Source organism: Triturus cristatus, chromosome 3_1 (genome assembly GCF_964204655.1).
Source record: "Triturus cristatus chromosome 3_1, aTriCri1.1, whole genome shotgun sequence".
Taxonomy (NCBI): Eukaryota; Metazoa; Chordata; class Amphibia; order Caudata; family Salamandridae; genus Triturus; species Triturus cristatus.
This window is the reverse complement of record NC_140583.1, coordinates 3655414-3683153: the sequence shown is the minus strand read 5'-3', so window position 1 is coordinate 3683153 and position 27740 is coordinate 3655414. Positions and strand designations below refer to the sequence as shown.

Below are 27740 nucleotides of genomic sequence, written 5' to 3'. Positions count from 1 at the left end.
CTCATGATCTGTTTGTGCATGTTTTTTTTACACTCACTCGGGATTCTATCACCCTGGGGACTCACAAGCTTGATTTCGTTGGGTGGGGGGTGGGTTGTCACAGGAGCACCAAGTCCCCAATGGCCCTTGACGGCTGCCATGGTGGGCCTGGCCATTTTTGAAAATTTGGCAGGTGCCACTTTTCCCACCCAGGTCACCCATACTGCTGGCAGTTTCAAGTTCCCGCGACTTCGCTGGCTCCCAAGCTAGAACCATACTGGGTGCTGTTGGAAGCCGGTAACTAACTTTGTTCCTGCCGGGACAGGAGCAGCATTTTATTTACTGCTACTGCCACGTGGGAACAAGGGGCTACACATACCAAGCATTTTTGCATTTGCAAATGGTCTGATTCTGCAATTTGGCCATTTGCGACTACAAAAATGCTTTTTGTGATGTACACAGCCCAATTTGCCTTTCAGTAACCTCTTAGCCAATCACAAATTGGGTTTTGTGATTCTGTACTTGGAAGGGGCCTGTTGAGGGCGTCTCTTCCTAATATCGAATCAAAAGGGTATTTACAATTGTTCTGCGACCGAAATGCGATCGCAAAACATTCAAAATTGACAGCCAATTGAAAGTTGGTGGTAACCCATTCTCAAATGAGAAGTGGCCCCCATGTGACCATTTCACCTGTGGGAATGATTGTAAAAATATTTTTTTAGAGCAAGTAGCGGGACCATTGCCTAACCCTAAAAATCGAAACTTCAAAGTTATTTTTTTGGTTTGTAAATGTGTCCTGTTTTTCATTAAGAAAATGGGCTGTGTTTAAAAAAACAATTATTGCTTTATTTAAAAGCAATCCGAGACATGGTGGCCTGTAATCGGTCACAAACTGTAACCTACCTCATCAATATTCATGAGATAAGTCTATTTGTGACCCACTATGAGTCGCAAATGAAACTCAAAAGAGTTTCATATATTAGAATAATGATTTCAGAATTGTAATTAGGAAGTAGCTATTTCTAAATTTCGTACATCTAGCCCAAAGTTCTGTTCTCTGCCCGGAAGAGTGGGGGCAGGGTATACCCATGCTCTCCTGGGTAGGGAGCAACAGTGTCCCAGTTGTGGGCTCTCCAGAACACTGTAAAGTATCGGACACCAAGGGATGAGGTCTCCGGAGCGGATATTGGCACAGGGAGGAGGGGCCCTGCCCCCCACCCCCTATAAAATAAATGTGGCCCCAGGGAATGGGGCCCTCAGGACCTGAGGGGTTTAAAATTTGGCCCCAGGGGATGGAGTTCCTGGGGCCTGAGGAGGGTCTTGGAGAGGGGCCACGTGCCCCCTACCCTTACAGTATTATGTTGAGCCCCAGGAAATGGGTCCCCGGGGCTGTAATTGGCTTGGGGCGGCGGGGGGGGGGGTTGGGGGGGGGGAGAGGGGGCTATGCACCCGCCCCCTTTTTGTAAAAAAATTATTATGGTTCGACCGCAGGTTTCATTTGTGGTGGAAGTAATATGACAGTTGCCATTTTTCCCCACGCGATCACAAGACTGTACAACAAGACTGCAGCAAAAAACTCGAATTCTTTTGAATTTTGGCAAAGGGGGGTCACACATGGGTTAGTGGCAGTGCTTAATTTGACCTGGGGCTTTACGCCACCTAATTGTCAACACCACATTTAAAACAGTCCACCACGTGGTGGCGCTGCTCATCTAATTTAGAGATGAGCAGAACAACGGTAGTTTAGTAAAACCATATACATTACAAAATTGCTAATCCCTGCCTCCCCGGCCGTTCCTTTAGCTTTGGAGACCTGGAATAATCTGAACTGTCGCATTTACATGGGAGAGAGAGGGTTAGTGGTTGTTTCGGCAGCAATGACAGGGGCGATGGGTGGTGCAGGCCGCAGTGGCCTCCTGGTCGGAGCCCTGGCACTTAATATTTTACAAATTAAGCACTGGTTGTCCACCTTTCTTTAGTAGGATATATATGTGTCTCTGGCAGAGACATCTAATTTAAACAGCCGCTATAAAGCTTGAATCCTGTTTTAGGTGTGACAAACCGTGCACACTGGATAATTTTCTGGGAGAAAATAGCTTCATAAAATAAAGAAAGAAGGAGCGAAGCTCCGGGTCCGCGTCTCATCTGCAGTAAGAAAGGAATGGACATCAGCGTTCATGGGGGTCACTTGTGTGCGGTTCCATTAACCGCTTCCCGAGTGGATCAACGCTGACGCAAAGTTACACTGCGCCACCTACCTGCGGAAGGAGCACCGCTTGTGAGTGGATCAACGCTGACGCAAAGTTACGCTGCGCCACCTACCTGCGGAAGGAGCACCGCTTGTGAGTGGTCTAGATCCAGTTTGGTGCCTGGAAGGAATTTACAATGTGAGGAATCTGTGATTAGAAGTATTTATGAGAAATAAGAAATTGTTAAAGAGTAAGCATTGGTCCATGGGTCCACTGTCAACTCATAAACAAGCAAAGGAAAGCAAACTTTTCTTTTAAGAGCAGTACTGGTACTTTAAGCAAAATGGGCTGCATTTAACCAACAGAAGTTTAGCAATCTCAGACATGGTGGTCTGCTGGGCCCTAACAGGCCACCATCCCTGTGACGGACTAAAATCTTAATACGTCTCAATTTGCGATGCATCTCATTAATATTCATGCGGGCGGTTGGACTGCGACCCACTGGGATTCACATTTTAAGAACTGAGCTATTAGTACACAGATCACTTCTCTTAAACTCTTTACTGGTCGCAAAAATACCAAGAGCAATTTGCGTTCAGTATTTTGTGAGTAGATTTTCGTACATCTGCCCCTTTGATTTCATCTGGTTTAAATGGATATATAGTGATGTCACTATGACATGTCGCTCCTGCTGTGTGCTCTCACTCCAGAGACTTGGGCTGTGAGCCCAGACATATTTTCGTTTCTCATTTTCAGCTGTATTTCGGGGCCTCGGTGTGCTGCAGTCTCCATGCAGTCGCCAGTGTATGCAACATTTGCGTGACATGGAGGCTCGCAATTCAAAATGGAAGGCCGCCATTTTGAAGGGAGGCTTTCAGGAAACTGCAGAAGGACACAAGGTCACAGGTTTCCTCCCTCTGCACCCAGAATCATAAAACGATGCTGGCGATAGAGAACAAGGAGAGGTATGGAAGCTTAACCATGTTTTAGCAGAAGGACACAGTCCGCACTGAACTTCTGGCCTTATGCTCACGCTTTACTGCTTCATTCAAGCGCTTTGGCTCGTCTTCCTAGGAATGTCACCAAGTATGGGACAAACCACACTTGAGGCAAGAACTACATCCAAATATCAGATTGGGACCTTCATTCACAAGCTGACAGTTTTAAATAACAGTCTGCAGTTGGGTAATTTCCGCATGCAGGGAATCCCCGACGCAACTGAAAGTGAGGCATTGCACTTCTGGGCGAGACAGAAGCCGTGTCCAGACAGTCTTGTCACAGAATCATACACCTGACTGTAAGAGTGACCTGGTGCTCCGGCATGACTCAACAAGCCCGCCATGGTTGGCCGCATAAGTTTACTACATCAACCCTGGATACGTGATTGAAACCACAGATATCAGCTGATCTTTGATGGTGTGTGCCACCACATGCCACAAGCTCATGCGCTACAAATCCTCATTCCCTTACATGGAACCCACAGATATCAGCTGATCTTTGATGGTGTGTGCCACCACATGCCACAAGCTCATGCGCTACAAATCCACATTCCCTTACATGGAAACCACAGATATCAGCTGATCTGTGATGGTGTGTGCCACCACATGCCACAAGCACATGCTCTACAAATCCACATTCCCTTACATGGAACCCACTGATATCAGCTGATCTTTGATGGTGTGTGCCACCACATGCCACAAGCTCATGCTCTACAAATCCACATTCCCTTACATGGAACCCACAGATATCAGCTGATCTTTGATGCTGTGTGCCAACACATGCCACAAGCTCATGCTCTACAAATCCACATTCCCTTACATAGAAACCAAAGATATCAGCTGATCTTTGATGGTGTGTGCCACCACATGCCACAAGCTCATGCTCTACAAATCCACATTCCCGTACATGGAAACCACAGATATCAGCTGATCTTTGATGGTGTGTGCCAACACATGCCACAAGCTCATCCTCTACAAATCCACATTTCCGTACATGGAAACCACAGATATCAGCTGATCTTTGATGGTGTGTGCCACCACATGCCACAAGCTCATGTTCATGCTCTACAAATCCACATTCCCTTACATGGAAATCACAGATATCAGCTGATCTTTGATGGTGTGTGCCACCACATGCCACAAGCACATGCTCTACAAATCCACATTCCCGTACATGGAACCCACAGATATCAGCTGATCTATGATGGTGTGTGCCACCACATGCCACAAGCTCATGCTCTACAAATCCACATTCCCGTACATGGAACCCACAGATATCAGCTGATCTATGATGGTGTGTGCCACCACATGCCACAAGCTCATGCTCTACAAATCCACATTCCCGTACATGGAACCCACTGATATCAGCTGATCTTTGATGCTGTGTGCCACCACATGCCACAAGCTCATGCTCTACAAATCCACATTCCCTTACATGGAAACCACAGATATCAGCTGATCTTTTGATGGTGTGTGCCACCACATGCCACAAGCTCATGCTCTACAAATCCACATTCCCGTACATGGAACCCACAGATATCAGCTGATCTATGATGGTGTGTGCCACCACATGCCACAAGCTCATGCTCTACAAATCCACATTCCCGTACATGGAACCCACTGATATCAGCTGATCTTTGATGCTGTGTGCCACCACATGCCACAAGCTCATGCTCTACAAATCCACATTCCCTTACATGGAAACCACAGATATCAGCTGATCTTTTGATGGTGTGTGCCACCACATGCCACAAGCTCATGCTCTACAAATCCACATTCCCTTACATGGAAACTACAGATATCAGCTGATCTTTGATGGTGTGTGTCACCACATGCCACAAGCTCATGTTCATGCTCTACAAATCCACATTCCCTTACATGGAAATCACAGATATCAGCTGATCTTTGATGGTGTGTGCCACCACATGCCACAAGCTCATCCTCTACAAATCCACATTCCCTTACATGGAACCCACAGATATCAGCTGATCTTTGATGGTGTGTGCCACCACATGCCACAAGCTCATGCGCTACAAATCCACATTCCCTTACATGGAACCCACAGATATCAGCTGATCTTTGATGGTGTGTGCCACCACATGCCACAAGCTCATGCGCTACAAATCCACATTCCCTTACATGGAACCCACAGATATCAGCTGATCTTTGATGGTGTGTGCCACCACATGCCACAAGCTCATGCGCTACAAATCCACATTCCCTTACATGGAAACCACAGATATCAGCTGATCTTTGATGGTGTGTGTCAGCACTTTGTTAATGCTAGAGGCTGCAGAGGCATAAATTACCAGTGCTAGGGTTTTTCTTGGTTTCACACGTCACTGGAGGATGCCCATGATCTCCGTTCTGTTCTTTCTCGTCTTCTCATCAGGACTCAAACCAGCCTTAGACACATTAATGCCACTCTTGGCTTGTCTCAGTTTTCTACTAGATTTATTTCACTGAACACTTTGTATTTTGTCGCTTCTATTCCTTTCTGTTAAATCTCCATCTCCTTGACTCTATTTTGTTCTACTTGTTAATGCTCCTTGAATGTGAGTTTGGGACTTCTGAGTGCACGTGATCATCCACGTGGAGTGGCTGCTTCGGAAAGGATCACGAGACCCTTCAGGCTGGTAGGCCATCAGTAGCGAGGGGCAAACAAGCGTGAAGGAGGGTGAAGAAAAACAATATCCGTGGATCACTGGCGGACCGTGGTGATCAGCCTATAGATGAGCTAAAGTGAGATACTGCCGGTTCACACACAGGAAGCGCACGGGGCTAGGCAGACAATCCAATGGGTAAATGTATGTCCCACATGCAGCTGTAAGAGGTTTATTCAAATTATGGAGAACTCAAAACCTGCAGAGCAAACACTGAGGTGTTAGCCACTGAGAACTGGAGATGCAGAACACGTCAAGTCGCCCAATGTGGGTGAACTCCCTTCTTCCACCATTTATGAGTTTTGGGTGAATTATATCAGAGTTAGAGGCCGCCACAGAGAGAAACTGAGGCCGAAAGAAAACGGTTACAGAGCCCAAAAAGAGAGAATTTACATTCCTGCAAGTCGGGTTGATAACAGTAAACTTGTGGGTCTACTGAACCAAGAACACCTGTTTTGTAGAATTAAAGTAGTGGTCACATCCACACACTGTGTTTCCTGGACTTAGTCAGCTACTTATAAACTCTTACATCAGCCTGACACTGCCAATTATACATCTTTTCCTTCCCTCACCCTTCCTCATCCACTTCCTTCCCTTTCCATGACATTTTTAGGAAGTTGGGGCTGAACATCTTAGAAGCTACTTATCATTAATATAGTGGAGTTGAAAACCACATGCTTCCAGGACATTTCTAGACATTGCAAACCACACAAACGTCTGCGAGGCCTTGCAACACTGAGCCTTCTTTGTCATTTAGGGATTTTGTAATGTTTTCAACTTACCTGGATTGGGGCCGATGCTGTTTTTTTCTCTCTTTGGGCATTGATCAGCCTTCCGCTGTCGATCCACATCAGTACTGTGAAATGCAAACACTGCTGCATGGAACACAAACGTTGTATTATAAATCATATTTTAAAGGTAATTCCAACATGACACTGCTTTAATGGGTTGGCCTCACTAACGGCCGTATTTAGAGTTTAGAAGACAGCATACTTCATCACAAATGTGGACACTATCTCACCTGCCGTATTATATGGGATAAGGTACCCCCTGTCATACATTATAAGGATATTGCATGTTACCAAGCAGTTTCATGACCCATATAGAGGAATGAGGCCGAGGTCCTTGATAAGGTTAGGGAACTCCGAGGTGATTTGCAATATCCTTACGATGTATGGCGGGGGTACTTTATTTCTTATTATACAAGGTCAAACCATCACTTTTCCCACAAACCCCTTAAATCCTTGGTGCATAGCTCTTTTATATAAGAGAGAGCATCTTTGCAAAGAAGAATAAAAATAGAATCATACTATCTTTTGTGCAAAATTAGACATTAAAAGTTGCGAGATATTTATTAAAAAATATTAGAATCAGTTTAATATTAATAATTAAAAAACTAAAAAACTAAGTAGAAATATAGGGAAAGTTTCCAACTTTTCTATAAAAACCTGAGGACTGTACAATCTAAACATAGTGCCATAAATTCCCTCATTTCAGACTGTTGTTATACAACTAGAAAAACCGAGCTGACGAAAGAAGCAATATTTCGTTTTCACGATTTAAACAGCTGCTTTAATTATGCTCTATGACCTGACCTGACTTTCACCTCAGCTGCTGGCAGCAGGCATTGTGATGTCAGAACTCAACTGTAATAAGTTATTACAGCCGAGTTCTGATGTCTTTTTCTTTTTTTTACAATCTGCGGTTGGGTGTGTCACACGTCGCCGATCGTAAAGAAATTGGAGAAAGGCTTTTAATACAGATATAGCAGAATCCTATGTGCTATAAGTGCGATATAGATTAGGGCACTTCTAAGATGGCGGACGAGATATCTGCCAAACTATAACCAAGGCTGAAGAGCTTCATGGAGTTGGCAAATCTAAACGGAGCTAAATTATAATCTACCAAAAAACAAAGAGGTGAAAGGCTTGGGTGCAGATTTACAGGATGAGCAAAAGACTCATACTCTTAAAACACCTTCATTGCAATTCAAATCCGGCAATGTCCTTCTAAACTCTCTGTTTAGATTCAACAGAAAAACCTTTCACTGATCAATATTCAAGGGTTCAAATCTTGGCATTTCTCAAATACCACAGACAGAAAAATACAGCAAGGTCCTCTTTCTGGAATAAAGCTTTGGCACCCTGTGTTCTTGTACAACACTCCCTAGTATCGCACTCTGTGGTACAGTAGCTAAAAGCGCTGATGTGCTAATATCGCACTCTACGGTATGAGAGCTAAAAGCGGTTACGTGCTAATATTGCACTCTGTGGTACAGTAGCTAAAAGCGGTGATGGGCTAATATCACACTCTATGGTACAAGAGCTGAAAGTGGTGATGTGATAATATTGCACTCTGTGGTACAGTAGCTAAAAGCGGTGATTGGCTAATATCACACTCTATGGTACAAGAGCTGAAAGCGGTGATGTGCTAATATTGCACTCTGTGGTATGGTAGCTAAAAGCGGTGATGTGCTAATATCGCACTTTGTGGTATGGTGTGCTAATATCACACTCTATGGTACGAGAGCTAAAAGCGGTGATGTGCTAATATCACACTTTGTGGTATGGTGTGCTAATATCGCACTCTATGGTACGAGACCTAAAAGCGGTGATGTACTAATATCACACTTTGTGGTATTGTGGAAATGTGGATTTTCCTGATCAGTTATGTCCCCTATCTTGGACCCCAACGGTTCTATATGCATGTTACAAGTACATGTATGTTCCCTCCAGTTCCAGTTTCTAAGACGCAAACATATGTGTGTCTACCGTCGACATGTTCTCTGTCAGATCCGCCATCGATGGGCTGGATATTCGATTCCTAAGTATGAAAGGCCACCGACTTTATATGGCTAAGTTACTACATTTTTACAGTTCAGGCAAGTAGGCCCGATTCTGTCCTCAAAGCCTTTCCCTGCTCTCTGTCTCTGACAGCTTCAGCTTGAGCTCGCATCTGTATCCATGAACTTTGTCCTACTCCCTGTGCAGCTAACGGTGCCTGCCTCGGCCAGTTTTCGCCTGCCTGCCAAGAAGCTGTATTTCACCTTCGAATTATCTATTTTGCTCTCCAGCCGATGCATTCCTGTCTAGTGATTTAGGTAAACATTTCCTTTAGCTCACAAGCAAAGGACTCAGCCTTTCCGTCCTCCTGCAAGTGATTCATAGCCCTGTTGCCATGGAAAGTTTTCTGCCCCTCGCATCTCATATAGACACTTAGACGCTTGTACACGCACACACAGTTAGTATAGAATAGATTCTGTCCGAGAGTCCTTCCTTGTGGATAACATAGTTCTCTAAACATAGGATGTTAGATATGATTTGGGATTAGGTTGACTTGACCCCCCAGACTTCTCGTCTCCACATGTAGAGCTAAATGTCAAGTCCCCTTCACCCCCTAGTTGCACGTCAATCACACGTCATACTGCTGCGCGCGCATCTATGTTAAGTATTATCGTATAGATCCACCTATGTAAGATAACCAGAGCCAATCATGTTTCTTTTTGCTCCTTATTACGCCTAGTTTCAATTACGTATCACTATGTTAATTTATCTTATCAATTGTTACGCCTTTTTGCATTTGTTTCATTGTAAGTGTATGACCTATAAAAGTTACTTCTTGTCAATAAAGTATTGTACTTCACTTCCTGAACCCTCGTGGTGACGTAACCTGAAGGCCGCGACTCGAGTCGGCCATCTTTGATGGAATAAAGCCCATTTAGAAAACCTCTTATACCACGGATTCTGCCTCTTGTTATTCTGAGCTATTTTACTTTATTTTAGAGATTCCGTATGAAATTCAGTTTAGGTAAAAAAGAATATTTACCACATAATGGCGCCCGAACAGGGACACTTTCTCATCTCACGCGCCGGCGGTGCGTTGCAGGCCCGGTCTCCTGCCACAACTGGACGGACCATAAACGCGTACCAGCAGGATTTCCTGTAAGCTCCCTCCGGTCAAGCGGGGGCGACTGAGGCTGCGATCAACCCAGACGAGGCGGTGAGAAGTGCGAAGTATCCCGACCAGAGCCTAGCTGAGAGAGCAAGATCCGAGGTATACAGAGGCCCACCAGGTTTCTCGAAATCCCGATGTCCAGAGGGTCCGCTGTCCGCAGTCATCGAGTCCTGTCCATTCTCTGAGGCCTTCCGTTTCAAGGAGCTACTCGGTGAGTACCATCGCCGGGGAGGCGTGTTGACGCGCACATAAGTTGTGCCGGTCAAGACGGATTTGGGTACACAAATCCGGTCTGCACTGTTTAGCAGTGTATATGTACTGTTTAGCAGTATATCAAGTATTCCGAAGTATTCAGTTACTGTCAAGAATTCAGCGTGGTGATTAGTTAGGCAGACTGTCATCATTGTCGGTCATCGTTAAAATATTTAAATGTTCAATATTTAAAGTGTTTAAATGTCTTGCATATTGTGGTATGAATGATTGTTCATTGTTCACTGTTCATTATTGTGTTTTTCGTATTAAGTGAATTCAAGAGTAAGTATCAGATCAGTTGTCAATATGCCGCTTTTCTCGAAGTTAAGACAGATTACTACCAGAAAAGGGGTGCTTGAAGAAGCAGTTCCTATTCCTCCTAGGGACACTCCAGGGCATTTTATGTACCATAAGCATGGCTTAGATGCCATATTGTTTCTTGATCTATGGGTAGATTATACCAAGGGATTGCCGGAAAGTCAAAGGTGGCCCGCAGCGGGAACCTGGGATGCAGAGTGCATCATGAAAGTGGAGGAAGAGTTATGGAAAAGAAAGGTCAGACAGTCACAGAAAGACGCTGTTGAGTTATGGCGTAAAGAATCTCATAGACGTACAGAAAAAGCACGTAGACAAGAAGAGAGGAGTAAAGAAAGTTCAAATAAAGTTCAAGAAAATCTATTAATTGAGGAAGGTATCCGAGTGAAATCAGAACAAGTAAATAGACAAAGGAATGCTCTTATGAATGGTATGTATCCCCTTCTAGCCGAAGGACTACCTAAGGCTGTTACAGAGATGCCAAAAGACTTGCCACCCCCATTATTTCCAATTAAGGTACATCCAAAAGGGCATCCCAGAACCGCAGAAGATGTTTTTCTTTCCTCATATCTAGACGATGCAGCCCCCGAGTATGCTAACGCCACACCACATAGACCGTCTGGCGGAGGGGTTCAACGTCAGGATCAGGTATCTGTACCCGTGCAACAGCAAGTCCCGACGCAAGCGTCGGCAAGCACATCTGTTTCCGCATCTGTCTCCGCAGTCGATTCTACAGGGGTGTCGACGCCCATAGTTGCTGTGTCACGTTCAACGAACCCATTCACACCCGACGCCCCAGATGGGGCCACGGGAGGTGCTAGCAGTACCTTTACACCACCCAGAATAAATAAACTTGTTTTTCAAGAGTCAGCGCATTCTCGTACACCTAAATTCGTAAGTGAACGTACGCTTAAAGAACTCCTTGTAAATTGTAGATATGACCCGGTGGTTGGTAAAGAGGATGAAATGGTCCTGGCATCATTACGTATCAGGCGAGCCGCAGAGTATTTAGCGAGGTTACCAGGGATGATTACGCATCTAGATAACATATATCATTTTGTTCAAACAGGACGAGATCCAGGATGTATTAACAGAGCTATGGAATTCCAGAAAGTAGAGATACAGGGGGAACTGTTACGTTTCCTCATAAACTGTGTGATCAGAAATCAAGACCGTCCGGGGGTAGACCCGAATGCAATGCTTATTCTTACAAGATGGAGTCAGAATATATCAGAAGGGAGACACGATAAGCAAAATTGTATAATAGCCATGTGCCGAAAAATCCGTAAAGAAATAGAGCGTATTCATGAAGAGAGATTGGGAACAGACGAGTTTGAGCAAGATGAAGTGTCCGAATCAGGGAATTCCGCAAGACAGTCAGAGACCATAGCCTATGTAGGCAGAGGAAGATCCTGTGAAAATACTAGATGTTTTTCTGATCCCATACACTCTGTATGTCCAAATAATAGCAGAACATATCCGACGCCTGTAATAAATCTGAAGTCTCCTGAACATTCGTTTCAAGCCGCAGATAAAATACTACGAGAACGAAGGGGTTACCACCTCCTCGATTCCATGGATGAGCAAGAATTAGCCAGATCAGCTGTTCACTGGATTGACAGTCCTGAAAAATACGGTGATGAGACCGTAGCACACACGTTTTTTAATCTCAGTACAGATGAACAACGTTTAGCTGGAATCTATATGATTCAGCAACTCCTCATATTATATAAGAGCCAACATGCTGACCCTGGTCCTTTACCTGATATATTAACGGAACTACTCACAAACAGATGGAGAGGTTCTAGTAACAAGCTAATTAAAGAGATATTAGTGTCACGTAAGCAGTATGTCCTTTTTGTAAGTCCGGATTCTCTCTCGCTGCCCCGCAGAGAAAGAGCGCCGTACTATATGGATAGACAAAATCCCTTACGAGAAGTGCACCCAATAAAAGGCGAAGACAATGAGTTTCACCGTGTCTTTGTTTACACACCCATATCAAAAATGGAATTATTAGAAATGAAGAAAGTAGTACCTAGTCATGACAAAGACCCAGCGGGTTTCCACCGAGAAATTAAAGACATGTTACTAATGGGAGAGTACACCTTTCCTGATATTATGACGATATTAAAGGTGCTTTTGCCTGCTGGCATTTATGAAAAACTGAAAGAAAAAGAGTGGGAAGTGGGAGACCAAAAGATAGACTGGACAGCATTAGCAGAGGAAGAAAGGGGCCGAACTGCAGGTTCAGGGCTGGGGGATAAAGTTAAACTGTTACCAGGTTTACTAGTACAGGTACTGCCACGTTTATTAACTACAAAAAAGGAAGATTGGGGTGCAATCACAGCCTGCAAACAAAAGCAAGATGAAGACACAAGCGATTATTATGCTCGATTTGAAAAATGTTTTGGTATAAATAGTGGTATAAAAGCAAGTAGTGACTCATATCCACATCTATTTGTGACAAAATTAGTGGAAAATGCATTGCCCCCAGTGAAGAATAGAATATTGAAATTCGAGAGTACCTGGCAAAGTAACACTCCGTCGCAAATGCTACAAATGTTACAGTATCATCACAATAGAATTAGGGATGAACAAGAACACGAGCATAGACGCATGAAGGATACAAAAATGAAAATGCTAGTTTCTCAGACAGTACCAGCAGATGGTCACAAAAAGGGTGTGACACATTCTGGTGATTCTGCAGTTCCTGTAAAAGGAACCTGCAATTACTGTAAACAACTAGGCCATTATGTACACGATTGTCCAGTCCTGAAACGTAATATAGCTACAGGCATTGCAAAGGAGAGACCACGATTAGTTAGACAAGATCAGAATGAACAAGGAGCTATGCAGCATGGACAGTCCATGCCAGTTCAGCAACAGTCCATGCCAGCCTCACAGCAACCCATACAGTTTGTGCCAGCTGCACCACCGTTGCCTGCTACTGCCACACAAACCACAACACGACAAATGTATCAGACTGCACAGTATGAATATCCTGAGTATCAGCGTTACGCATGAAACAGCCTAGAGAGGGAAGTTGACTTACCGCTTATCGAGATTCCTGTAGATCAAGAAGGACCTTATGTACATAGTGAATTATTAGGTCAAGATAGAAAATTCTTACTCGATACAGGGGCAAGTCGAACAACTATAAAACGTAGTGAAGTTCCAGGGGCACCCCTCTCAGGCTCTCAAAATGTTTCCCTTGGTTTTTCGGGAAAACCTATTGTTAATGAAGTATCACAGCCTCTACCACTTACGATAGGACCTTTGACACGAACTACAGATTTATTGCTTACTAAATCATGCCCAGAAAATCTGTTAGGAATTAAAACTCTGAAAGCACTAGGAGCCATAATATGTTGTTCTCCGGAAGGAGTAAGGTTGTTTTTGCGTGATTTTAAAGGTCACTATGTGTCTAGAGACATGGAACCCCGACTACAGACTTTACCAGTACATCTATGGGCACAAGGCCCTACGGATGTTGGCTGCATGAACATTACACCCTATCGAGTCACACTGAAAGCAGGAGTGGTACTACCACGAATGCGGCAATACAAGTTACCGCATGATGCTGTAGTGGCTTTGCTGAAAATCATTGATGAGCTGATTGCCCAGGGAGTAGTTGTAGAAACAGACTCCAATGTATGTAATTCACCGATAATTCCGATTCTTAAACGAACTGATCCTACTGCCCCACCAGTGTACCGATTGGTTATTGATTTGCGTGAACTAAACAAGTGTATTGTACCACAATTCCCTGTGGTCCCTGATATATCATCATTATTGACAGCAATTGATTCCGAAGCAACATTCTTTACTGTAATTGATCTCAAGAATGCCTTTTTCAGCGTCCCAATAGATCCGGAAAGCCAATATTTGTTCGGATTCAGTTTAAATGGGCGCAGTTTTAAATTCTCACGCGCTCCCCAAGGATTCACAGAAAGCCCCAGCATTTACAGCCAAGCACTGAAACGAGAACTTGACAGTATCCACATGCCAGTCAATACTGCACTGCTTCAATATGTCGATGATCTGCTGATCACCGCGAGAAGCGGACCTGAATGTGAAAAGGCTTCTCTGACAGTTTTACATTTTCTAGCCGACAAGGGGCACAAGGTGTCTCCTTCTAAGCTGCAATTCTGTGTCCAGCGAGTTATTTATCTTGGTCACTCGCTGTCCAAGGAGGGAAGGCAGCTTACACCAGATCGCATCCAGTTAATTGCTAACATGTCAATACCCCAGACACAAAAGGAGGTGCGGGCTTTCATAGGCCTCACTTCATATTGTAGGCAGTGGATCCCTCAGTACGCATTTCTAGCAAAACCACTCATTCAGTTAACCACACAGGAGGCAGCCACATCGACTGTTCTCCCTTGGACTCAGGAACATACACAAGCTTTTGAAAGCCTAAAGGAAGCTTTATGTCAAGCACCTGTTTTAGCAACACCATGTTATAGCAAACATTTTACACTCTTTGTCACAGAACGCGAAGGTACTGCCTTGTCAGTACTCACTCAGGATCAAGCAGGATCACGCAAGCCATGTGCTTATTTTTCCAGTACATTAGATCCCGTAGCTCAGGCTTTGCCTGCATGCCTGAAATCAGTGGCAGCGACAGCTTTAGCAATCAGACAAAGCGATGCCATAGTGTTAGGACATCCATTGACAGTACAAGTACCACATGCAGTAGAGGTTCTTGTGAACCGAACACAAACACAACACTTGACCATAGCAAGACTTACCGGTTATGAACTGACATTGTTTCAACCACACATAGAGATCCGACGGTGTAATACATTGAATCCTGCTACACTATTACCTGTAATTGGAACAGACCCACTAGCTCATGATTGTGTTGAAATCATTGAAATAAAGACGAAACCTAGACAAGACTTGACAGACGTTCCATTGTTAGATCCAGACCTGACGTTGTATGTAGACGGATCGTGCATGAGAACAAGTACAGGAGATTTAGTGGCCGCGTATGCAGTCACAACAGACACTAAAGTTATTGAGACAAATTGTATAGATACTTTGTCAGCCCAAGCAGCAGAACTTATTGCTCTAACGCAAGCCTGTATTCAAGCCACAAATAAGAAAGTTAATGTATACACTGACTCACGTTATGCATTCGGAGTTGTACACGACTTCGGCGTGCTGTGGCGAGAGAGAGGTTATTTAACCTCCCATGGTGCCCACATTCAGCACGGACCCCTCATTCATGCCTTGTTAGACGCAATACATCTACCCACTGCTATATCGATTATGAAATGTAAAGCACACACGAAGGTTACTGATATCATTTCTCAAGGCAATGATTTAGCTGACAGAACAGCTAAACAGACTGCTCAGAATCGCACATTAGACATGACAAAACCAATAGTTCAGGCACCAACACAATGTATGACAATTAAGGATCCCGCACTTGACGTAATTGACATACAGACACATGCTACTGCAGAAGAATTAAAGAAATGGACTGAACTAGGAGGGATCCAGACAGATCAGGGATGGATGACGAAGGAGAAATCTGTATGGTTTCTTCCTGACTCTATGGTCCAAGCCATTATAGCTACAATTCACAGCCCGGCACATTTAGGAGAAAAAGCTATGCTAGATAGCATTCAGCACATTTGGTTCAACAAACATTTACGAGCAGCAGCTAAACAAAAAGTTCGTACCTGTATGATATGTTGTCAGTTTAATCCAGGAAAGAGTGTTCCCGTAGAGCAGGGTGGATTTCAGCCTCCTGACCATCCTTTTGAAGTCCTCCAGATGGATTATATTCAGATGGAACGTTGTCGAGGATTCAAATATGTTCTCGTAGTTGTCTGCGCTCTCTCCCGTTGGACAGAGGCGTATCCCGTATCAGATTACACTGCCCCGACTACTGCCAAGCAGCTAGTTCGAGAATTCTTCCCACGGTACGGTTTACCACGTGTTGTATATTCAGATAACGGCCAGCCTTTCTCATCCGAATTAATGAAACATGTCTCACTTTTGTTGGGATATCAGTGGAAATTCCACTGTGTCCGACACCCCGAGGCAGCAGGTCTCGTGGAACGACATAATCAACTTTTAAAAATCAGATTGTCTAAAATATGTCAGGAAAAAGGTGTGGACTGGATAGTAGCCTTACCAGTTGCGCTATTTTACATGAGAATGGTAGCACACTCTCGAACAGGGCTATCCCCTTATGAGGTGGTCTTTGGTAGACCACCGAATATGTGGGGGACGCCTATACCCCGTAAAATAACTGATGTTGACTGTAATATGCTGACAGATTACCTGGCTTCCTTGATGTCTGCACTACAATCTTGTCGTTCACAGGTAGTCGCAGCTTTTCCCGACAACACCGAGGTGAAACCTCATGATGTAATTCCCGGCGATTATGTTCTCGTCAGGAATTTCGATCGGAAAACCCAACTGGAGCCAAGGTGGAGGCTTCCTAAGTTGGTCCTGCTGACGACCAGAACAGCTGTGAAGATCGAAGGGAGAAAAGGCTGGGTGCATTCCAGCCATATCAAGAAATTTCATGGACTTCCTCCTGACACAAACAGTACTCCCCGTGTGTCTTCCCCCATTGACTCAAAGCTACCCTTGGCTGAGGCCAGTAGCACCGAATTCTATAAGCAGAAACTCAGGTCCAGATCCAAACTGTCGGACGATTTGATTGTTTAAGTCCTCTCCAAGGTGAAGCGGTTGAATCTGTCCCGACATGTATCCCTTAGGTCTGAATGATGTAGAGTCCAGAATCATAATGAAACGACATGCTTATTGTAAATTACTGCGTAGCTACTGTGTGAGGACATTATTAATTCTGTTTTTATTGAGTGTTTTAATAATCATTACGAGTGTGATTTTGCACATATATCATCCTATTTCTAGACATGTTTATAATATTACTGCTGAACATTCTTTTAGTGACCTACCGCCACATGAATTATCTTATAGACTTGCGCTGCGCAATAACACATTCATTAGTATGTTACATCATTCCCATCAGACTAGTAATGCCACCAATTGTTGGGTGTGTGGCCGACTCCCTCCCTATCAGAATAACAAAGGAGTTCTGCCTTTCTTTCCACATCCGTTCACACACAATGGCTCCTGTGGAGCATGGTTTAGTTTATTAAATTCCATAGACCCAGACACAGCAGTTTATCAACAACATTGGATATGGGGAAATCTGAATCTAGTTTTATTCAAAGTCTGTCACCCCAATAAGGAGGGTCACCCCAGTAGAACAGGAACTGATTTAGAAAATGAAGTGTATAAATTAGGTAATTTTACGCCTAATCTTATGATTTTGAATGTCAAATCCGAAGTTGAACTAATTCTGCCCACTATGTCTGTATTTCCAGTTAAGGGTGAATTATGTGTGAGAAAAGTTGGTTCCATACATATGGGCCATAGCCAATGCGTTACTACAGTAGAATACCGTGATCAAGGTAAATCTTCATTTAGAGCTTCTCGCCATTCTTACTTTATATGTGGTCAGACGGCATATATGCGTCTGCCTCTAGATTGGGATGGTACCTGTTACATAGCATTCCTTCTGCCACCTGTTTTCCTAGCTCCCCCTGATTATTATCGAAATGTTCATTTAGTACACAAAAGAGAGCGTAGAGATCTCCCAGTTGTCGATTATACTGAGACGGCATGGGACAAGTATGTAGATTTCAATAAAGGTATCTTTCCCTATATAGGTACCATATCAAATAGTAAGCTGATACGCAGACTCACCAAGACTCTTGAAGCTGTAGTAAACGAGACTATAGCCGCCCTAGGCAATCTGACAGAGGAACAATCAGTGATGAGAATTGTTGTTCTCCAGAATCGTCTTGTCCTTGACGTCATCCTGGCCGATAGGGGCGGAGCTTGCAGGGTCATCGGATCCAGCTGCTGCATATTCATACCAGAAAATTCGCCATCTGTATATAAAGCTATAACACGCCTTCATAAGATTGTAAGCCAGATACACGAAAATCCAGGCACTTGGACGTGGTCCGGGTGGTTTTGGAGTGTGATATCAGCCTGGGGATGGAGAGTTCTATCCTTCCTAGGTATTGGCCTTCTTATGCTCTTCAGTTGTTGTTTATGCCTGCAATGTGGACCAGCGATTTGTGGTCTGTGTGCCACATCATGCATTCCATATCACAGTTCTCGTTCAAAATACCGGAAGAAGAAGGAAGAAGAAATGATGCTCCATGAGCAAATCGATGGAATGATGAAGATTGATATCTCTTGAAGGGCAAGTAGGGGACAAGGAGGGAATGTGGAAATGTGGATTTTCCTGATCAGTTATGTCCCCTATCTTGGACCCCAACGGTTCTATATGCATGTTACAAGTACATGTATGTTCCCTCCAGTTCCAGTTTCTAAGACGCAAACATATGTGTGTCTACCGTCGACATGTTCTCTGTCAGATCCGCCATCGATGGGCTGGATATTCGATTCCTAAGTATGAAAGGCCACCGACTTTATATGGCTAAGTTACTACATTTTTACAGTTCAGGCAAGTAGGCCCGATTCTGTCCTCAAAGCCTTTCCCTGCTCTCTGTCTCTGACAGCTTCAGCTTGAGCTCGCATCTGTATCCATGAACTTTGTCCTACTCCCTGTGCAGCTAACGGTGCCTGCCTCGGCCAGTTTTCGCCTGCCTGCCAAGAAGCTGTATTTCACCTTCGAATTATCTATTTTGCTCTCCAGCCGATGCATTCCTGTCTAGTGATTTAGGTAAACATTTCCTTTAGCTCACAAGCAAAGGACTCAGCCTTTCCGTCCTCCTGCAAGTGATTCATAGCCCTGTTGCCATGGAAAGTTTTCTGCCCCTCGCATCTCATATAGACACTTAGACGCTTGTACACGCACACACAGTTAGTATAGAATAGATTCTGTCCGAGAGTCCTTCCTTGTGGATAACATAGTTCTCTAAACATAGGATGTTAGATATGATTTGGGATTAGGTTGACTTGACCCCCCAGACTTCTCGTCTCCACATGTAGAGCTAAATGTCAAGTCCCCTTCACCCCCTAGTTGCACGTCAATCACACGTCATACTGCTGCGCGCGCATCTATGTTAAGTATTATTGTATAGATCCACCTATGTAAGATAACCAGAGCCAATCATGTTTCTTTTTGCTCCTTATTACGCCTAGTTTCAATTACGTATCACTATGTTAATTTATCTTATCAATTGTTACGCCTTTTTGCATTTGTTTCATTGTAAGTGTATGACCTATAAAAGTTACTTCTTGTCAATAAAGTATTGTACTTCACTTCCTGAACCCTCGTGGTGACGGAACCTGAAGGCCGCGACTCGAGTCGGCCATCTTTGATGGAATAAAGCCCATTTAGAAAACCTCTTATACCACGGATTCTGCCTCTTGTTATTCTGAGCTATTTTACTTTATTTTAGAGATTCCGTATGAAATTCAGTTTAGGTAAAAAAGAATATTTACCACAGTATGGTGTGCTAATATTGCACTTTATGGTACGAGAGCTAAAAGCGGTGATGTGCTAATATCACACTTTGTGGTATGGTGTGCTAATATCGCACTATGGTACGAGAGCTAAAAGCGGTGATGTGCTAATATCACACTTTGTGGCATGGTGTGCTAATATCGCACTCTATGGTACGAGAGCTAAAAGCGGTGATGTGCTAATATCGCACTCCGTGGTATGGTGTGCTAAAAGCGGTGATGTGCTAATATCGCACTCTGTGGTATGGTAGCTAAAAGCGGTGATGTGCTAATATCGCACTCTATGGTATGAGAGCTAAAAGTGGTGATGTGCTAATATCGCACTCTGTGGTATGGTAGCTAAAAGCGGTGATGTGCTAATATCGCACTCTGTGGTATGGTAGCTAAAAGCGGTGATGTGCTAATATCGCACTCTGTGGTATGGTAGCTAAAAGCGGTGATGTGCTAATATCGCACTCTGTGGTATGGTAGGTAAAAGCGGTGATGTGCTAATATCGCACTCTGTGGTCTGGTAGCTAAAAGTGGAGATGTGCTAATATTGCACTCTGTGGTAAGGTAGCTAAAAGCGGAGATGTGCTAATATCGCACTCTGTGGTACAGTAGCTAAAAGCAGTGATGGGCTAATATCGCACTCTATGGTACGAGAGCTAAAAGCGGTGATGTGCTAATATTGCACTCTGTGGTATGGTAGCTAAAAGCGGTGATGTGCTAATATTGCACTCTGTGGTATGGTAGACAAAAGTGGAGATGTGCTAATATCGCACACTGTGGTATGATAGCTAAAAGCAGTGATGGGCTAATATCAAACTTTGTGGTATGGTGTGCTAATATCGCACTATGGTACGAGAGCTAAAAGCGGTGATGTGCTAATATCACACTTTGTGGTATGGTGTGCTAATATCGCACTGTGGTACGAGAGCTAAAAGCGATGATGTGCTAATATCACACTCTGTGGTATGGTGTGCTAATATCACACTTTGTGGTATGGTATGCTAATATTGCACTCTATGGTACGAGAGCTAAAAGCCGTGATGTGCTAATATCGCACTCTGTGGTATGGTGTGCTAAAAGCGGTGATGTGCTAATATCGCACTCTGTGGTATGGTAGCTAAAAGCGGTGATGTGCTAATATCGCACTCTGTGGTATGGTAGCTAAAAGCGGTGATGTGCGAATATCGCACTCTGTGGTACAGTAGCTAAAAGCGGTGATGGGCTAATATCACACTCTATGGTACAGTAGCTAAAAGCGGTGATGGGCTAATATCACACTCTATGGTACAAGAGCTGAAAGCGGTGATGTGCTAATATTGCACGCTGTGGTATGGTAGCTAAAAGCGGTGATGTGCTAATATCGCACTTTGTGGTATGGTGTGCTAATATCACACTCTATGGTATGAGAGCTAAAAGCGGTTGTCAGGGCAGGTGGGGTTAGGTCTAGACCCCGTAGTTAAGTAGGTCTGGTGCTAGGGAGGCGCAGAAGTGTTTCTATGAGATCGCTTTCCGCCATCCTCCGCTCATTGTTGGTGTAGGCTCTTTTCTTTCCCCCCCCCTTTCCAAGATGGCCGCCGGCTGGTCCTTCTAGTTTCCTTAGTTTCCGCTTAGGTAGCGGTGCAGTGTTGCGGTGTTGATGTAGCGCGCGCGCGCTCAGTACGCGGCGCACTTCAACCGTCGAATTTTGATAAGTGAGGAGGTGTTCTGAGAGCCCGCTTCCAGCCTGCGTAGTTTCCAGTCAGCGTTAGTTTCCCGCCAGAGTTAGTTCCCCGTCCCTCAGTTCAGAGGGGGTTTCCTGAAGTCGTCACAAGAAGGCTCGCTCTTGTGAGTCAGTCACCTGATTCTCCGTCAACGAGAAATCTCTGCTCTCCAGAAGAAGTAGGGATAGAGGCAAGTTCTGCAATTGGTCCTCTGTCAAGTAAGTGCTGCCATCAATAAACTCTTCGTATCGATCTCTGTCAATGGAGATTTCCCGAGACTAGTAGTTGGAAAAGTCAAGTCAGTCAGGCAGCAAGCAAGTTGGTTTCCAGTATTAGTTTGAGTCGCAGTTCTGTAGCAGTCAGCAGGAAAGGTGTCAGCCAACAAGAATCGAATTCAACAGTACACTGAGAAGAAAGGACGTACACAGTGTGGAGTAGGAGTGAGCAATTGTATATACATGTATATATAAGAGTTCTTTGTACCCAGCATCTTCTGCAGAGTATTTTTGGAACTGAAATAGAGACTACATCTGAAGACTACAAGAACATTTTCACATTCTGAGAAAACATAAGGAACATCTTCCCAGGTGGAAGACAGGTACTAGCAGTTCTTGCAAGCTAGGGAGGGGTCTCAGGTCAACAAGGTTTACATGTGATTCTTTTTGCAGGAGTTGCTGCTTGTAAACTGTACAGCCCCTCTTCCACCCAAAAGGTATCTAACTGAATGAGTACTGAGAGCGGCTACCCACCGTGTCAGGACAGGTAATAGTGTGGAACAATGTCACCTATGTATCTTTAGAATCGTATATTGTAGAGCAGTTGCTGAGTAACTCTCGTTACAGGAGTCTTGAAGAAGAAGTCCGAGACTAGTCCAAGAAGAAGACACGGTGCAGTCTCTCTTGTCTGTCCAATTCCCCTTTCCCCCTCGCTGCTGCTCGTGAGCCTTAGTGCTCGCGGTAGTGGATTGGGGGAGTGGAGATCCAGCATCTGCTCCCGTGAAAACTCAACTTTCAGCTAAGGTACTTGACAGATTGAAGTGCCATAAAAACAGATTTCCACCTGAGCACGATGGCTGAGGGAATTGACGTGAAGGCTCTAGCTACAGTATTAGTTAGTATACAAAAGCAGTTAAGTGACACTATGGAAGAGAATAAGGCCTTGAGGGAGGAGATTAGGAAGTCAGCTTTAGATGCTCGACATTTGCGTCAACAGTTTGACGAGTTCTCAGGGGGAACCCGTCCTACAGTTCAGGAAGATAAGCCCCCCTCTTTTGCCCCTGCCCCATCTGCTGCTGAACTCACTACGCAGGTTATCCATGCAATCTCCCCTACTATTCCCTTGGCCGTTCCTGAAAGGTATAGTGGGGACCCAAACAAGGCCCAAATTTTCCTCACGCAATGTTCTTTACACTATCTCTGTCGGCCTATCATTTTTAAGGAAGACCAGTCTAAGGTGGCGTTCATGCTGTCGTACCGGAGTGGAGATGCCGCCACCTGGTCCATGCCCTTGGTGAACAATAATGATCCCATCTTGTATGAATTTGAAGGATTCAAGAAAGAATTTCTACGGATTTTTGATAGACGGTCCATATCTCAATCCACAGATAACGAGTTATTAGATCTACGACAGGGTAATCGTGAGCTAGTAGCTTATCTGGCTCAATTTAACAAACTAATAGTGGAGACAAATTGGCCAGAAGCAAAACGAGCCGCCATTTTTTATCATGGCCTTAAAGATGAGCTCAAGGATGGACTCTTACAGATTCCAAAACGTCCCACAGAGGTTTCTGAATTGATTGACTTAGTTCTTCAGATTGATCAGCGTCAAAATGAGAGGAAGAATGAGAGGCGAAAAGAAATTCGGAATATTCCTCCCCGTTTTGACAAGATAAGGGCAGAAGGATCCAAGTCCAAGGAATCTGCTTCCGAAGACGAGCCAATGCAGATTGGTTCAGTAAGAGGACCCTTGTCTAAGGAAGAAAGAGAGAAGAGACGTCTGGGCAAGTTGTGCATGTACTGCGGGAACTCTGGTCATTTTGTGAAGGAATGCCCAAGGAAGCCCAAGAACAATTCGTGGGTAAAAGATCGGCTCCACCAGTAGAAGGGGTTGCCCTGGTGGAAGCGAAGGAACAGTCAGCTCCAGATTTGAAATTAGTTGCAAATACCTTGCAATCGTCGGCCCCACATTTGATTTTATCTGTTCAAATAAGATTTGGTGGGCAGATCAAGGAAGGGATTTCTGTCATGATCGATTCGGGGGCCACGGGAAATTTTTGTGACATTGGTTTTGCAAAGGCCCTTGGAATCACCTTCGTGAGGAAGGAACGACCGGAGCCAGTGCGGGCAGTCGATGGAACAAGTTTGTCTTCTGGGCCAATGGTCTATGATTCTGAGGAGATCTTGTTGAGTGGACCTGGTCAACATCTTAGTTCCTTGCAATTTAGTCTCATCGATGCACCGCAATTTCAACTTATCTTGGGCCTGCCTTGGCTTACGGAGCATAATCCCCAGATAGATTGGGCTCTACGATCCATTCGCATGAACTCAGACTATTGTCTGCGACATTGTTTTCACTCAAATCCAGAACCGCCAGAAGTTTCACAATCCCAATTTTTAGCAAGCATTCCAAAGACCATTTGTGCGGTAGACACTCAAGAAATCCCACAAGAATATGAAGATCTTGCCCCAGTGTTTGATGAAAAAGAAGCGGATCGTTTACCACCCCATCGTGAGTATGATTGCCGAATTGAGCTGGAGCCGGGAGCCTCTTTGCCCTGTAGTCGGATTTACGCGCTGTCGGAGGCAGAAAATGTCCATCTCAAGGAATATCTGAGTAGATATTTGGCTAATGGTTTTATCCGCCCTTCACAGTCACCGGCTTCATCTCCACTCTTCTTTATTCCGAAGAAGGATGGTCAGTTGAGAACTTGTATAGACTATCGCGCTCTTAATCTGGTGACCAAAAAGAATCGTTATCCCCTACCTTTGATTTCGGAGCTTTTGGATCAAGTAAAAGGAGCGAAGGTGTATACGAAATTGGATTTGAGAGGCGCTTATCATCTGGTGCGTATGGCGGAAGGAGAAGAATGGAAGACGGCTTTTCGAACTCGTTTTGGATTATTCGAATATCAAGTCATGCCTTTTGGATTATGCAACGCACCAGCAGCCTTCCAGCACTTTGTAAATGATGTGTTGCGTGAGTTTTTGGATCGATGCGCAGTGGTCTACATAGACGACATCCTCATCTTCTCGGCCAGTGTGGAGGAACACATCCAGCATGTCAGATCCATCCTGAAGAAGCTGTTAGAGAACCAAATTTTTGTTAAATTGGAGAAGTGTGTGTTTCATTCCACACAGGTGGAGTTTTTGGGGTTTGTTTTGTCGCCCAAGGGTGTATCCATGGATGAATCAAAGGTTAAAGCCATCAAGGATTGGCCCTCCCCGAGTTCCGTGAAAGAAGTTCAAAGTTTTCTTGGTTTCGCCAATTTTTATAGGCGTTTCATAATGAATTTCTCGGAGCGAGTTTGTCCTCTCACCAAGTTGTTAAAGAAAAAGACCAAGTTTGAGTGGAATGCAGAAACTGAATTAGCATTTAATGATCTCAAGAAAATTTTTGTATCTTCCCCGGCGCTGCTCCATCCGGATCCTGGGGAGCCATTTTTTGTGGAAGCAGACGCCTCCAACTTGGCCATTGGGGGAATTTTGTCTCAGCGCCATAAGCAGATGGGCCAGTTACATCCTGTAGCTTTTCGCTCACGGAAATTAACTGCTGCTGAAATAAACTATCCCATCGCAGATAAGGAACTGCTGGCAGTTAAGGACGCATTTTTGGAATGGAGACATTATCTATTGCGGGCCAGGCATGTGGTGACCGTCTTCACGGACCATCGAAATCTCCAGTTTTTGAAATCTGCTCGTACCCTTACCCCGCGTCAATTGAGATGGTCTCTATTTTTTGCAGATTATGATTTTGTTTTAACTTATAAACCAGGCTCTGCAAATGGAAAGGCGGACGCCTTATCTCGTTTGAATGTGAGAGATGATGTCAAGGCTGCTGAAAGAGGAGTTATCATTCCAGTTGATCGAATAATAGGAACTCTCACCTACACAGACATAGAAAAGAAACTACTGGACTCTCTGTCTGCAGAAGAAGAGAGGGATTGGACAGCTAAGGGGGAAGAATTTCAAGTCAGAGCTGGAAGGCCCTACTATCTTGACAAGTTGTTCGTGGCGGATCTGGAACTGCGAAGACAAATTATAAGACACTACCATGATGAACCGTTGGCAGGACATAAGGGAGTAAAGAAGACGATGGATTTGATCCGAAGAGAGTTTTGGTGGCCGGCAATGGAAGCTCAGGTGCGGCAGTATGTAGCCACTTGCGAGCTGTGTATTAAGGGAAAGACTCCAAGAAGGGCTCCACAAGGGTTTCTTCAGCCATTACCTGTTGCCCCTTACCCTTGGCATACCATTTCCATGGATTTCATTGTGGAACTCCCATCTAGTGGGGGGTTTTCTGTCATCTGGGTGGTGGTGGATCTTTTTTCCAAGATGAGCCATTTCGTCCCATTGAAAGCTCTCCCAAATGCCACACAGTTGTCCAAACTGTTCACACAACACATAGTAAGGGCACATGGTATTCCCAAGACAGTCATTTCAGACAGGGGCCCTCAGTTTGTCTCTCGTTTTTGGAGATCTTTTTTGAAAAGATTGGGAGTTGACTCCCGTTTGTCCACCAGTTTTCATCCTGAGACGGATGGACAGACGGAAAGAGTTAATCAAGAATTGGAGCAATACTTGCGCCTGTTCTTGATGGACCAGGAAGGAGAGTGGCCACATTTGATCTGGGCAGCAGAGTTCGCTTACAATAATGCAGAACATGCTTCCACAGGTTACTCCCCTTTTTATTTAAATTCAGGAAGACATCCAAACACCCTGATAGATAAAGAGATTAGTAACGTCCCAGCAGTGGAGACGGTGATACAAGAATTGCATGAGGCCTACCGTCTAGCTTCTAGAAATTTGTCTAAGGCTAAGATCTCCTATAAGAAGCAGGCAGACAAGAAGAGGCGGCCCAACCCAGTTTATGAAAAGGGAGATCAGGTTTGGGTTTCCACTCGAAATTTACACCTCAGGGGGAACCGCAAGTTTCAGCCAAGGTTTGTGGGCCCTTTTAGGGTGGACCGAATGGTGAATCCAGTCAGTGTTAAGGTTTGCCTTCCTCCGAGGCTGAAGATTCATCCAGTTTTCCATGTTTCTCTGCTCCAGCGTAGTCCAGAGGGATTTAGAGGCAGGAAATCCCCCCCATCTGTTTTGGTGCAGGGTAGCGAGGAATTTGTGGTAAAAAGAATTCTGGACTCGAGACTCAAGAGAGGCAAGATATTCTATTTAGTTGACTGGAAGGGTTATGGTCCCGAAGAAAGATCTTGGGAGCCACGATCTAATATCCATGCTTCACGTTTGCTTCGAGAGTTTCATCGTACTCATCCCACTAAGCCCAAAGAGGTGAGGAGGGGGGTTTTGGTGGGGGGTACTGTCAGGGCAGGTGGGGTTAGGTCTAGACCCCGTAGTCAAGTAGGTCTGGTGCTAGGGAGGCGCAGAAGTGTTTCTATGAGATCGCTTTCCGCCATCCTCCGCTCATTGTTGGTGTAGGCTCTTTTCTTTCCCCCCCCCCTCCCTTTCCAAGATGGCCGCCGGCTGGTCCTTCTAGTTTCCTTAGTTTCCGCTTAGGTAGCGGTGCAGTGTTGCGGTGTTGATGTAGCGCGCGCGCGCTCAGTACGCGGCGCACTTCAACCGTCGAATTTTGATAAGTGAGGAGGTGTTCTGAGAGCCCGCTTCCAGCCTGCGTAGTTTCCAGTCAGCGTTAGTTTCCCGCCAGAGTTAGTTCCCCGTCCCTCAGTTCAGAGGGGGTTTCCTGAAGTCGTCACAAGAAGGCTCGCTCTTGTGAGTCAGTCACCTGATTCTCCGTCAACGAGAAATCTCTGCTCTCCAGAAGAAGTAGGGATAGAGGCAAGTTCTGCAATTGGTCCTCTGTCAAGTAAGTGCTGCCATCAATAAACTCTTCGTATCGATCTCTGTCAATGGAGATTTCCCAAAACTAGTAGTTGGAAAAGTCAAGTCAGTCAGGCAGCAAGCAAGTTGGTTTCCAGTATTAGTTTGAGTCGCAGTTCTGTAGCAGTCAGCAGGAAAGGTGTCAGCCAACAAGAAT

The 27740-nt window shown here is 44.7% G+C and overlaps 1 protein-coding gene across 7 annotated transcripts in view; it reads right to left on the bottom strand.

The window, feature by feature from the left end:
* Positions 1 to 27740, bottom strand: part of LOC146859568 (zinc finger protein 10-like) — a 486604-nt gene that overhangs the window by 80088 nt on the left and 378776 nt on the right. For 6 of the 7 annotated variants that reach the window (XR_014979310.1, XM_085646495.1, XM_085646498.1 and 3 more), the window contains one exon: positions 6612 to 6704. Coding sequence is in view for 6 of the 7 variants with exons in the window: in XM_085646495.1 (XP_085502621.1) it covers positions 6612 to 6704 (93 nt within the window). In the remaining variant the exon portion in view is untranslated. The remainder of the gene's footprint in view (positions 1 to 6611; positions 6705 to 27740) is intronic. The other variant, XM_085646497.1, reaches the window with a different exon arrangement.